At 64.8% G+C, this 13761-nt stretch overlaps 2 protein-coding genes and 1 long non-coding RNA gene across 8 annotated transcripts in view; all 3 read left to right on the forward strand.

Moving 5' to 3' along the window:
• BRD4 (bromodomain containing 4) overlaps nucleotides 1–1510 on the forward strand; it is a 59926-nt gene extending 58416 nt beyond the window's left edge. For all 6 annotated transcript variants that reach the window (XM_082781802.1, XM_082781800.1, XM_082781799.1 and 3 more), the window contains one exon: nucleotides 284–1510. In XM_082781802.1, the coding sequence (XP_082637928.1) occupies nucleotides 284–352 (69 nt within the window). In that variant the 3' untranslated portion in view covers nucleotides 353–1510. The remainder of the gene's footprint in view (nucleotides 1–283) is intronic.
• LOC309889034 (epoxide hydrolase 3-like) lies at nucleotides 518–8529 on the forward strand (the record flags this gene model as incomplete). Its single annotated transcript, XM_082781708.1, is given in 9 exon segments — nucleotides 518–746; nucleotides 3885–4148; nucleotides 5019–5293; nucleotides 5743–5779; nucleotides 5782–5827; nucleotides 5902–6221; nucleotides 6837–6940; nucleotides 7071–7219; nucleotides 7924–8529. Coding segments are annotated over 9 exon segments (1644 nt in total). The 3' UTR covers nucleotides 8144–8529.
• A 1020-nt stretch (nucleotides 8530–9549) lies between these two features.
• Nucleotides 9550–13369, forward strand: LOC309889100. The gene is made up of 3 exons (XR_014319191.1): nucleotides 9550–9707; nucleotides 11943–12023; nucleotides 13232–13369. It is a non-coding gene; the product is annotated as an uncharacterized lncRNA (long non-coding RNA).
• The last annotated feature ends 392 nt before the right edge of the window (nucleotides 13370–13761 follow it).

Consider the following 13761-nt stretch of genomic DNA (forward strand, 5'->3'; position numbering starts at 1 on the left):
CCACCGTGATGCCCCAAGTGCTACCTTAACGTCCTTGGTGCCACTTTGACGTCCCCAATGCCACCTTGACTCTCTTGGTGCAACCTTGATGTCCCTGGTGCCACTCAGATGCCCCCTGTGCCACCCTGATGCCCTTAATGCCACCATGATGTCCTTGATGCCCCCAATGCCACCCCGATGCCCCTAATGCCACCTTGACTCCCTTGGTGCCACCTTGATGCCCCCAATGCCACCATGATGTCCTTGGCACCCCCTTAACGCCCCCTTCCTCCTCTCCCCGCAGATGGCAGCTACTATCGACATGAATTTCCAGAGCGACTTGTTGGCAATATTCGAAGAGAACCTTTTCTAATAGCGCCTCGTTTTCCTCCTCCTGACTCTTTCGAAACACCAACCACCCCCACCCCCCCGGCAAAAAAAAAAAAAAAAAAAAACAAAACAACAACAAAAAACCTTTGAACTCTCCATAGTGTTACCGGCGGCTGGGAGGGGAGCGCGCGCGCCCGCGGCCCCCTGCATGCTCGCCCGTCGCGGCTCTTTCAACGCGGCCTCCGGAGGATCAGCAGGGTCTGCCTTACAGCCCGCCATCCGCCCCCCCCTCCCCGAAAAACCGACGAAGACCACCGCCCCCCCCCTCTGCGCGAAGCCTGTTGTTGGGGGGGGGGCATCCCAGGGCATCGCCGCCGGCACCGGGTGCGTGCGCCCCCCGTCGTCGCTCGACATCCTCTATGCCAAACGTATTCGCCGTATATCCCAGGACTTCATCTTCCTCACCCCTTTTTCTAGACGCCAGGGTCCTCCTCGACTTGCCGAACGTCCACGAGCGAGCAGTGCCGGGGTTGAGGGGGTACAGGGGGGGGTTTTCTCTCTCTCTTTCTCCCCCCTTCTCCTTCGTGAGCCGGCGCTCCCGGTGCCGCCGTCCTCCCCCCTCCGCGCCCGCTCGCGAAAAAAGGGAACCGCGGCGAGCGCGCGCGTGCGGCGCTCCGGGAACCGGAGCTAGACTACCAACCAAAGTCAGATTCTTTCAGTCTTTTCGTTCATTTATTTCCCCTCCTAAACCCCCCCACACACACACACTCTGCCACCACCACCACCGCCGCCACCACCCCCTTTTTAATTTTTCCTTCCTCCAGAAAATTCGGCACTGCTCCAACTCTTCACCGGGTGTCATTCGTCCCTCTGCATCGCGGGGTGGAGCGGGGAAAAAACAAAAAAAAACAAAAAACAAAAAAACAGCGGCAGCGGGGGACGTCACCACCCTGCCACTAGTGTTTGTGGCTGTATTGTATAGTGAATATAGTTGGCATATATTTGTTTGAGGTTTTTTGGTGAGCCCCACCAAATTCGGTGTAAAGAACACACTGCTTCTATTTTGCTCAGTTTCAAACTTTTAGTCTATATTTTTAACTGTAAGAACCAGAAAGCCGCGGTCTTTTGGTTTTTTGGTTTGTTATTATTATTTTTTTTTTTTAAAGCGTCATTAAAAAAAAAAAAAAAAAGATGTTTAAAACGAACAAAAAAATAAAAAACGCGATGGAAAAAAAAGAAGAAAAAGGAAAAAGTTGAGAAAAAAAAAAAAAAAAAAGGTTTTTATACCGGCTGCCACCGCGGGCATTGGGGGCTTCCCCCCCCCCTCCGCGGGCGGCGGCGCGCGTTCTTCGATTTAATTTTATTCTTCGAACTGTTCGACGTTATGTGCCATAAATACCCACTATACAGTACAATCCTGGCGCGTCAGTATTGGGCGAGCTCTGGAGTAACTCGATGGTTTTATTTCCTACAGTGAATATGCATCTGGTCTGTACCGATCATGGAATAAACGCATCTCTTTTTTTTTTTTAAAACGCCCCGCGCCCGTCCGTCCGTCCGTCCGTCCCTGTGTCCCCCCCTCCCCGTGGGACCCCTTCCCGGGAGCCTCCCGAGATAGTTTTGGGGTGAATTTTCCTGCTTTTGGGGTGAATTTTCCATAGTTGGGGGTGAATTTCTCTGGGTTTGGGGTGGATTTCCCCAATTTGGGGGTGAATTTCCCTGGTCTGGGGGTAAATTTACCTGGTTTCAGGTCAATTTACCCAGTTTAGGGGTGAATTTGCCTGGTTCTAGGGTGAATTTCCCTGGCTTGGGGGTGAGTTTACCGTGGTTGGGGGTGAGTTTCCCTGGTTTAGGGGTAAATTTACCCATTTTTAGGTTAATTTGCCCTGTTTAGGGGTGAAATTACCCAGTTTGTGCATTAATTTACCCAGTTCGTGGATGAGTTTACCCGGTTCTAGGGTGAATTTTCCTGGTTTGGGGGTGAATTTTCCCAGTTTGGGCATGAATTTCCCCAGTTTGGGGCTAAATTTACCAAGTTTGGCATGAATTTACCCATTTTTTGGATTAATTTCCCCAGTTTGAGGGTGAATTCCCCTAGTTTAGGGATGATTTTCGCAAGTTTGAGGATAATTTTTCACAGTTCGGGGTTAATTTGCCAGGTTTGCAGTGAATTTTCCCGGTTTAGGGATGAATTTAGCTGGTTTTGGAGTGAATTTCCCCAGCTTTGGGGTGAGTTTCCCTGGTTTGGGGTGAATTTACCCGGTTTTGGGGTTAATTTCCCCAATTTTGGGGTGAATATACTTGTTTTTGTGTGAAAATCCCCATTTTTTGGGTGAGTCTCCTTGGTTTGGGGTTGAAATTCCCCAGTTTTAGGGTGTATTTCCATGGTTTTGGATTAATTTCTCCGTTTGGGGGTGAATTTCTCCAGTTTTGGAGTGGATTTCCTCAGTTTAGGGTGATTTTCCCCACATATGGGGTGAATTTCCCCGTTTTTGGGTGAAATTCCCTTGTTTTGTGGTGGATTTCCCTGTTGTTGGGGTGAATTTCACTGGTTTTGGGGTCAATTTCCCTGGTTTTGTGGTCAATTTCCTCGTTGTTGAGGTCTATTTCCCCAGGTTTGCGGTCAATTTCCCCAGTTCACAGTGAATTTTCACGGTTTTGGGGTGAATTTCCCCGGTTTTGGACCAAAGGTGGGTTTAGTCCCTCGATCCCGCACACCAGCTGCAGGTGTCACCCCCATACTGTCATGTCCCTTGGAATCCCACACGTTCTGGGGAAAAAAAGGGTGAAAATGGGTAAAAAGCTGCAGGGGCTGTGCCCACACCCGGGGTCCCTGCGCCCACCCCTGCCCAATGGGGCCCCTCCCATGGGCGCAGCAGGAGCTGTCCCCATGTCCCCCTGTCCCCATGTCCCCGTCCCCCTGTCCCTCCATCCCCATGTCCCCATCCCCTTGTCCCCCTGTCCCCATGTCCCCCTGCCCCATTGTCCCCATGTCCCTCTGTCCCCTGGCCGTGTCCCCCTGTCCCCGCATCCCAGTGGCTCTGTGTCCCCCAGCCATGTCCCCGTGGCCCAATGTCCCCACGTCCCGGTGTCACCGTGTCCCCATGGCCCCCACCCCCGTGTTGCTGTGTCCTCCTGTCCCCATCTCCCAGTGTCCCCATGTCCCTGTCCCCATGTCCCATTGCCCCCATGTCCCCATCCCCCTGTCCCCATCTCCCAGTGTCCCCCTGCCCCCATTTCCCTGTCCCCCAATCCCCATGTCCCCATGTCCCCTCGTCCCAGTGTCCCCCTGCCCCCGTGTCCCATTGCCCCCATGTCCGCTGTCCCCCCATCCCCCTGCCCCCTGTCCCCATCCCCCATTGCCCCCCCATGTCCCTGTCCCATTGTCCTCGTGTCCCATTGTCCCCCCCGTCCCATTCTGTCCCTGTCCCATTGTGTCCCCCCCCGCCCCGTGTCCCCCTCCCCCCTCCCCTCCCCCGCCCCTCCCCCGCCCCTCCCCCGCCCCTCCCCCACGTGACCTCTGCCCCCGCCCCCCTCCCTTCCCCCCGCGCTCCTATTGGCTGCCTTCCCCGAAGCCCCGCCCCCGTCCTCCCCCGCGCTCGGCGGGGGCCAATCAGCAGCCGGGGGGGGCGGGGCCGGGCGCGGCCGAGCTCGGGCGGGCGGAGGTGGCGCGAGAAGGTCGGGACGGGGCTCCCCGACCCCCCCCCACCCCCCACCGATCCCCCTGGTGTCGCGACAGCCCCGCGACAACGACAGCACGGGGCCGGGGGGCCGCCCTGGGGGCAGGGGCGAGCCCGGCGAGGTGACACCGCGGGGACACCCCGAGAGGGGACACCCAGGTGGGGACACCAAGGAGGGGGGACACCCGGGGGGGGGAGACACCCACTGGGGGGGGACACCCCAGGTGGGGACACCCCGAGGGGGGGACAACCCTGGGGGAGGGGACACCAAGGGGCGGGGACACCAAGGGGGGGACACCCGGGGACACCCCAGGTGGGGACGCCCCAGGAGGGGGACACCAAGGGGGGGGGACAGCCCGGGGGGGGAGACACCCATGGGGGGGGGACCCGGGGACACCCCAGGTGGGGAAACCCCGGGGGGGGAACACCAAGGGGGGGGACACCCGGGGACAGCCCAGCTTGGGATGTGGGGACAAGGGCTGGGACATGGTGGTGACAAAACCCCCCCTGGCATGGGGACACACCAGTGACAAGGCCACCCTGGGATGGGACACCCTGGTGACAGGGACACCCCGGGGTGGGACAACCTGGGGACAGGGCCACCTGGGGATGGGGACACCCCAGTGACAAGGCCACCCTTGGCCTGGGGACACCGTAGTGACAAGGCCACCTTGGGACAGGGACACCCTGGGGATGTGGAGCCACCCTGGTGTGAGGACATCCTGGGGACGGGGCCACCCTGGATGGGACACGTTGGGGACAGGGCCGCTGTAGGGACAAAGCCACCCCCAGGCACGGGGACACCCTGGTGCTGGGACACCCCGGTGTGACAAGGGCCACCCGGGGATGGGGGACACCTGGCTGTGGGGACACCCTGGTGTGACAAGGGCCACCCGGGGATGGGGACACCTGACTGCGGGGCCTCCCTGGGTGCCAAAGCCACCTGGGGACCGGATGTGACAACCCCACCCAGGTGACAAATCCCCCCTGCTACCGGTCCACCCCCACAGGTGCCACTCCCTGCCCTAGGTGACAGCGGTGGTGACATCGGCCCTGCCATGCTCCTGTCCCTCTGCACGGCGCTGCTGGCACCCACGCGGGCGCTGCTGGCCCTGCAGCGCTTGGTGGCCCGGCTGGCGGTGGCGGCGGCTGTGGTGGCGGCCGGGGTCGTCTACGGGCTCTGGGGTCTGGGGGTGCTCCTGCGGCGGGGGCCCCGGAGGGCCCTGCGGTGGCGGGTGCGGACAGAGCCCCCCCCGGGGCTGGTGGATGGCACCTACGGGGAGCACGGGCACCTGCGGCTCAAGGTTGGGGGGGGGGGATCGGGGGTCTTGAGGGGTTCTGGAGTGGGGTCTTGGGGGGTTTGGGGTTCCTGGGGGGGTCTTGAAGGGGTTGGGAGGGGCCCTGGAGGGGTTCTGGGGGGGTTTGGGGTTCCTGGGGGGGTCTTGAGGGTGCTGGGAGGGGCCCTGAAGGGGATTTGGGGGGGGGGGTTGGGAATCATGGGGGGGGGTCTTGAGGGTGCTGGGAGGGGCCTTGGAGGGGTTCTGGGGGGGCTGAGGGGGTCTTTGGGGTCTCAGGAGGGGCCCTGGAGGAGTTCTGGGGGGGGCCTGAGGTTGTCTTGGTGGTCCCGAGAAGGGCCCTGGTGAGGGGTCTTGGGGGGTTTGGGGTTCCTGGGGGTGGGTCTTAAGGGTGCTGGGAGAGGCCCAACTTTTGGGATGGGGGCTCCCCCATTGACCCCCCCACCTTCTCCCCCCAGAATTCAGGGCTGCGGCTCCACTACGTCGCCCGGGGCCCCCCACGGCCCCCTTGATGCTGCTGCTGCACGGCTTCCCCCAAAACTGGTGGGTGACGGGGACTTGGGGGGGGGGAGAGAGGTGACACCCGGCGTGGGGGGTGACTGTGTCCCCCCCCCCAGGTTCTGCTGGCGTCACCAGCTGCTGGAGTTCAGCACCCGGTACCGGGTGGTGGCCCTGGACCTGCGGGGCTGCGGAGCATCCGAGAAGCCACCGGGCAAGGAGAGCTACCGGCCCGAGGTCCTCCTCGAGGACGTCCGCGAGGTCATCGAGGTGCTGGGGACACCCGAGGGCCACGCGGGTGCCACCGCCGGGCACCCCAAGTGCATCCTGGTGGGGCACGACTGGGGCGGCGTCTTGGCCTGGGAGCTGGCTGCCGGCCACCCCGACCTGGTGGAGAAGTTGGTGATCATCGACGCGAGTCACCGCGCCGTCTTCGCCAGTAAGGGGTGGCAGCTGGCTCGGGACAGTGGGTGGCACTTCTGGTGGCCGTGGTGGGCCCTTGGGTGCCACCGTATGGCTGTGCCGTGAGAGCTGTGCCGTTGGGTGCCATCTCCTGTGGCCACGTCACTAAGTGCCACCTCCTATGGCCATGTTATTGTGTGCCACCTTGCACTGCTGTGCCGTTGGGTGCCATCTCCCATGGCCATGCCCTTGGGTGCCACCTCCCATTGGCATGCTGTTGGGTGCCATCTCCTATGGCCACGCCATTGGGTGCCATCATCTCCTGTGGCCAAACCATTGGGTGCCACCTCCTATTGCCATGCCCTTGGGTGCCACCACCCATTGCTGTGCCATTGGGTGCCACCTCCTGTGACCAAACCATTGGGTGCCACCTCCCATGGCCATGCCATTGGGTGCCATCTCCTGTGGCCACACCATTGGGTGCCACCTCCTGTGGACCATTGGGTGCCACCTCCCATTGCCATGCCCTTGGGTGCCTTCTCCTATGGCCATACCCTTGGGTGCCCCCCCCGCAGCCCTGCCCCCAGACGTCGTTCCCCGCCCCGTGCCGCTGACGCCGCTGCTCCTCTCCTCTCCTCTCCCGGCACCGCAGGGTTCAGCGCCTGGCACCCATCGCAGCTGCTCCGCTCCAGCTACATCTTCCTCTTCCAGCTGCCCCTGCTGCCCGAGCTGCTCCTCTCCATGGCTGACTTCGAGGTGGGTCCCCATCCCCACCCCGTCCCCCCCCTTGAGGACCGGGAACAAAGCCGAGGGTGGGGAGTGGGGGGTCCCCTCTCCCCAATTTGGGGCTGGGGGCCGCATCCAGACCCCTCTGGTGGCCCCGCAGCTCCTGAAGACCACCCTGACGGGGCCTCGGACGGGCATCCAGAACCCAGCGCGGCGGCTGACGGAGCCTGAGCTTGAAGCCTACCTCTACAGCCTCTCACAGCCCGGGGGGCTCACGCCCCCCATCAACTACTACCGCAACATGTTCGGGTAGGTGGCAGCCCCCCGGGGCGCTCTCACTTTGGGGTGCTGCTGGCTCGGGTCGTTCCTCTTTGGGTGCTCTTTTTTTTGGGAGTTGTTTGGTTTGTTTTTTTTTTTTGAGTGCTCTTTCTTTGAGGGCTCTTCCTTTGGGTTCTGCTGGTCTGGGTGCTCCCGTTTTGGGTGCTCCCCTTGGGATGCTCCTCATCTGGATGCCCCCCTTCTAGGTGACCCCATTCTGGGTGCTCCCCTTTTGGGTGTTCCCATTTTGGGTGCTCCCATTTGGGGTTCTCCTGGTCTGGATGCTCCTGTTTTGGGTGCTCCCATTGAAGTGCTCCCATCAGGATCCTCCCATTTTGGGTGCTCCTGTCAAGATGCTTCCATTGGGATCGCCCCATTTTGGGTGCTCCCATTGGGATGCTCCCATTCTGAGTGCTCCCATTTTGGGTGCTCCCATCCAGGTGCTCCCATCGGGATCCTCCCATTTCGGGTGCTCCCATCAAGGTGCTTCCATTGGGATCTTCCCATTTTGGGTGCTCCCATCAAGGTGCTCCCACTGGGATCCTTCCATTTTGGGTGCTCCCATTTTGGGTGCCCCCATCAGGATCCTCCCATTTCGGGTGCTCCCACCGTCCCACTCCCCCATCCCCCCCCCCGGTCACCCCCAGCCTCACCTCTCCCCTTCCCTAACCCCATCACACCCCATCACCCCACAGGGACGCCCCGGTGCCCCGCGAGCACCCGCCCTGCCCGGTGCTGCTGCTTTGGGGCGCCCACGACGCCTTCCTGGACGCCCGCCTCGCGCCCTGCCTGCGCCACCGCATGGCACCCACCGCCCGCCTGCACCTCGTCCCCAACGCCGGCCACTGGTTGCCCGAGGACCAGCCCGACACCGTCAACCGCCTCCTCTGGGACTTTCTGCGGGGGACGGAGTGAGCGGGGACCCCCCCGCTGCGCCCCGCGTGCACCCCGGCCCCGGGGATGGCACCCTAGGGTGCTCCTCCGGTGGGAGAGAGGAGCTGGGTGCTGCCCGTGGGGGTATGGGGGAGGTCTGGGTGGGGGTACTGGGGTCCTTGTGGGGACACCGATGTCTGGGTGGTGACCCCAACATTTGGATAAGGGACCCCAGTGTCTGGGTGGTGACCCCAGCATCTGCGTGGGGACACCGGGGTCTTCATGGGGACCCAGCGGCTGGGTGGGGACCCCAATATCTGGATGGGGGCCTTAGGGTCCTCATGGGGACCCCAGTGTCTGGATGGGTACCTTGACATCCTGGTGGGGACCCCCACATCTGGATGGGGACCCCTACATCTGGTGCCTTCTGTCCCCAAGTGCCCTAAATAAAAGTGCGGTGACGCCAGTGGCTGGGGGCTGCTTGGGGGGGGGGGGGGGGGCACACATGGGGACCCCACGCTGCACCCACGCTGCGCCCTCCTGGCACCCGCAGCACCCATGGGTGCCAATGCCAGCCCCAGGGGCCGATGCCAGCCGCGGGTGGCAGCGCCAGCCCCCACCCAGGGGTGCCAGGTGCCCCCCCCCCCCCCGTGACAATGGCACCCCTGGGTGACAATGCCAGCCTGGCCCCGCGCTGGAATGTGCCCGGGCAGCTTTTGGGGCAAAAAATGAATTTCGGGGGGGGACAACGTTGGCGGGGGGGTGACCACTTGGGGGGGTGATTCTCATTACGGGGGGGGTGTCCCATGGCGGGGGGGGAATTCTCATTACCGGGGGGGGGGGGGGTTCCCCGCTGTGGGGGGGTGTCCCATTAGGGGTTTGGGATGGGGGGGGGTCTCCCTGCGGGGGGGGGGATACCCCATGGTGGGAGGGGGTCCCTTGGTGGGAGAGGGCCCCTTAGGGGTGGGGGGTCCCTTGAGGTGAGGGGGGGGGCTCCGTGCCCATCCTGCGCCCCCCTCTCGGGGCCCCTCGCTGGCCCCGGGCCCTGCAGCTGCTGCAAACATCAGGGCGGGGGGGGGGGCGATGGGGGGGGGAACAGCTGCATGCCCCTCCCCCACCCCTCCCGCACCCCCTCCCCCACCAGCCCCCCCCCACTTTTCACCACCCCTCCCCCTCCCAATCCCAATCCCCGCCTTGTGGGGGTGGGGGACCCAATGGTTGGGGGGGGGCGGGTTTTTTTTTTTCGGGGTTGGCGGGGGGGGTCGGGCCCGGTTTTGTCCCGGGTCAGCCCCGCACGGTTTCGCCCCCCCCCCACCCCAAAAAAAAAAAAAAAAAAAAAAAAAAAGACCCCGTGTGGCTCCTCCCCGGGGGGGCGGGGCTTATTTTGGGAAAGGGGGGGCGGGGGGGGGGGCGGGAGCCGCTGCGAAGTTTCCCGGGGCCGGCGCGGAGCCGCGGAACGGGACCGGGCCGAGCCGAGCCGAACCGGGCCCAAGCGGGCCCCCTCCCTCCATGGCTCGGTAACGGGGGGGGGGCGCCATGGGCCGGGCTCCGGGGGGGCCCCCGAGCCTGGTGCTGCTGCTGCTGCTGCACCTCGGGGCGGCCGCAGGTGAGCGGGGCCGAACCGGGCTGAACGGGGCCGAACCGGGCTAAAAAGGGTAGGGGGCGGAGGGGGGGGGGGTGGAGAGGGGGGGAGCGGAGCGGGGCCGAACCGGGCTGAAGCGTGCCAAGGGGGGGTGGGGGGGAGCGGCGGGGGAGGCTCCGGGACCCACCGCATCGAGCCGAACCGGGCCGAACTGGGCCGAACGGGGTCAAACTGGGACAAACGGGGTGAAACGGGGTCAAACCGGGCCGAACCGGGCCAAAAAGCGGAGGGGGGGGGGGGGGGTGTGGGAAGCCCCCTTTTGCTGCTCCGCCACCGAAAGGATCGGGCCGACCGGGACAAAAGAGGGAAGGGGGGGGGGGGGGGGACACGGAGCTGGCCCGGATCGGCCCGGATCGGCCCGGATCGGCCCGGTTGGACCCGAGGGGGGGATTTGGGGGGGGGGGTGGTGAAAAGTTTCCGCGGGCGGCGCGGAAAAGTTTGGAGAGAGGCCGGGGTAGGAGCTGGGGGGGGGCACCGGAGAGACCCGACCCACCGGGTTAATTGGGGGGGGGGGAGAAGCGGGGGGGGCCAGTCCCGGGCCTCGGGACCGCGCGGGGGGGGCCCGGCCGGGACCGTGGGAACGGAGGGGGAGGGGCGGGGCTGGGGGCACCGGGGCGGGGGAGGGGGCGCGGGATTGTTGGGGGGGGGGGGGGAACCGGACCGGGACTGAGGGGGGAGGGAGGGGGGAACCGGGACCGTGGGAACGCGGTGGGGGGGGGGAGCGGGGGGGGCGCAGCGGGACCGTGGGAACGCGGGGCCGGGCCGGGGGGGGGGCGGAGCGTGGGAACGGGGCAGTGATTTGGGGGGGGGGGGGGGACGTGCAGTGACCGGGGGGGGGAGAGCTGGGGTTTGAGGGGGGGGGGCGCAGCGATTTGAGGGGGAAGGGGGTTTGGGGGGGGGGGCGCGGTGATGGGGAGGGGTCCCGGGCTTCAGATGCATTCGGGGGGGTTGGGGGGAGCCGGGTTTGGGGGTTGGGCGGCGATTTGGGGGAGGAGGGCAGCGATTTGGGGGGGGGGAACAGTGATTTTGGGGTGCGGTGCCCCTGGGCAGTGCGCGCATGCAGGGGTGCAGCGCACACGCGCGTGTAAGCTGCGTGCAGTGCAGGGGTGCAGTGGGTGTGCAGTGTGCTGCAGCTGGCGCTGTGCACGGGGGCAGTGAGCGTGCAACGCGCGTGTGCAGTGAGCGTGCAACGTGCGTGCAGTGAGCGTGCAACGTGCGTGCAGTGAGCATGCAGTGTGCAAGAAGGGAGCATGTGGTGTGCAGGCAGTGAGTGTGCAACATGTGTTCAGTGTGTGTACAACGTGCAGGCAGTGAGTGTGCAACGTGCGTGCAGTGAGCGTGCAATTTGCATGCGGTGCATGTACAATGTGCATGCAGTGAGCGTGCAATCTGCATGCAATGCGTGTACAACGTGTGTGCAATGAGCATGTGGTGTGCAGGCAGTGAGTGTGCAACATGCGTGCAGTGAGCGTGCAAACTGCATGCAGTGTGTGTACACGTGTGTGCAGTGAGCGTGCGGTGGGCAGGCAGTGAGTGTGCAACGTGCATGCAGTGAGCGTGCAATCTATGCATGGTGAGCATGCAATGTGCATGCAGTGTCCGTGCAGTGAGCATGCAGTGAGTGTGCAATGTCCGTGCAATCTGTGTGTAGCACACGTGCAAAGTGCCTGCAGTGTGCACGCGATGTCCGTGCACCGTGTGTGCAATGTGCACGCAGTGCGGGTGCAGTGTGCATGCCATCTACATGCAGTGTGTGTGCAACGTGCATGCAGTGAGTGTGCACCGTGTGTGTGCAGTGCGTGTGCAGTGCGTGTGCACCGTGTGTGTGCAGTGCGTGTGCAGTGCGTGTGCACCGTGTGCATGCAGTGCAGCCACGCTCAGCCCACCCCTCCCCCTCTTCACCCCCCCCCCACTCCCCAAGGGGGCACCCCAGGGTGCTGGTGGGGTCAGGGTGGGGACAGAGGCACCCGCTGCCCCCCCCCCCCCCCCCATTTCCTAACCCCCGGGGGGGGGGCTCATTTGGATGGGGGGGGGGGGGAAGGAATGGGGCTGGGGGGCACGGGGCAAGGAAGGATCTGTGGGGCCGCTTTGGGGGGGGCTGTTTGGGGTGCTGGGATTTTATGGGGCAGGGGGCTACATGGGGGGGGGGGCTATATGGGGAGGGGGGGGTTATGGGGCTGACCCCCCCCCCCCATCCAGTGCTGCCATGCCCGGAGGGGACGAACCCCTGCGAGAACGGGGGCAATGCGTGCTGCACCCCAACGGCCGCACCGCCTTCCTGTGAGTGCCCCCCCCCCCCAAAAAAAAAAATAAATGCGTGACCCCCCCCAAAAAAAAAATCTGTGCCACCCCCTCCCCAAAATGGGTGCCCCCCCACCAGCTCCGTGCCCCCCCCTCCATTGCCCTGCCCATGGGGTGCCCCATAGGATCCCTGTGCCCCCCCCCAACCCATAACACCCCCCCCCCAGAGCCCCCCCCCAGCACCCAACGCCGCCGGCCGGGTGTGGGTCCCCCCCCCTCTCCATGTCCCCCCCCCCCACACCCAACGCTGCCCGCGGGGCCGGGTGCGGGCAGGGCGCTGCCTGCCCGGGCAAGGTTTTTGGGGGGGGGGGGGGGACAGGATGGGGGGGGGACGTGGGAGCTGCCCGGGGGCACGTTCCCAGGGTGCCCCCCCCACCCCGGCACCCTGCGCCCGCTCCCCCATGTCCTGGGGGTGGTCCCATGGGTCCTGTGGGGGTCCTGTGGGTGCTGGGGATGTGAAGGTCCCGAGGGGGGGGGGGCATGGGTGCCAGAGGGGGGGGTACAATTGGGGGTGTGGGGGTCCCATGGGTGCCCTGGGGGGGTCCATAGGCAACGTGAGGGTCCTATGGGGGTCCTAAGGGTGCTGGGGGGATGCCATGGGGGTCCCATAGGCAATGTGAGGGTCCATGGGTGTCCTGGGGGGGTCCCATAGGGGGTGGGAGAGTCCCATGGGTGCCCGGGGGGGGGTCCCATACAGGTGGTGAGGGTCCCATGGGTGTTCTGGGGGGGTCAAATAGGGGGTGTGAGGGTCCCATGGGGGTCCTAAAGGTGCTGGGGGGTGTTGTGGGGTCCCTAAGGCAATGTGAGGGTACCATGGGTGCCCTGGGGATGGTCCCATAGGGGGTGTGAGGGTCCCATGGGTGCCCTGGGGGGGTCCCATGGGGGATGTGAGGGTCCATGGGTGTCCTAAGGGTGCTGGGGGGGGTGGATGTGGGGGTCCCAAAGGCAGTGTGAGGGTCCCATGGGTGTTCTGGGGGGGTCTCATAGGGGGTGTGAGGGTCCCATGGGTGCAGAGGGGGGCCCTATAGGGAGTGGGAGAGTCCCATGGGTGCCCTGGGGGGTCCCATTGGGGGTGTGAGTGCCCCGGGTGGTCCCATGCACCCCCCAGGGGTCCCGTGGGTGCCGGTGAGGGGGGTGGGGGGTCCCGTGGTGGGCCCGGCAGGGGTCCCATGGGTGCGGTGCCGCAGGTGCCGTCCGGGGGCGCTGGGGGAGCGGTGCCAGCTGCGGGACCCCTGCGTGCCCTCGCCCTGCACCCATGGGGGCCTGTGCCAGAGCACCCTGCACGACGGCACCCTGAGCTACATCTGCCTCTGCCCCCCCGGCTTCCGCGGTGAGTGGGGAGCCCTTGGGTGCTGGGGGGGGGTGGGAGGGGTGGGAGGGTGCCCCCCTAGTGGCTGTGGCACCCATGGGTGCCCGTCGTGGGAAGGGGGTGAGGGGAGAGGAGCTGGGGGTGCCCGGGGTGCCTGAGGGGTGCGGGGAGGTCCTGAGGGTGAGCAGGGCACCCATGGGTGCTCAAGACAGCCGGGGGTTCCTTGAGGGCACCCAGGAGGTGCTGATGGCACCCTTCTTGGGTGCCTACTGATGCCTGTGGCACCCATGGGTGCCCAGCGGAGCTGTGCAGGCTCCAGGTGCCCGTGGATGCACAAGGCAGCTAGGAGTTCCTTGAGGACACCCAGGAGGTGTCGATGGCACCCTTGGGTGCCTACTGATGCCCGTG

The sequence above is a fragment of the Aythya marila genome (genome assembly GCF_965140915.1).
Source record: "Aythya marila genome assembly, chromosome: 32".
NCBI classification, from domain to species: Eukaryota; Metazoa; Chordata; class Aves; order Anseriformes; family Anatidae; genus Aythya; species Aythya marila.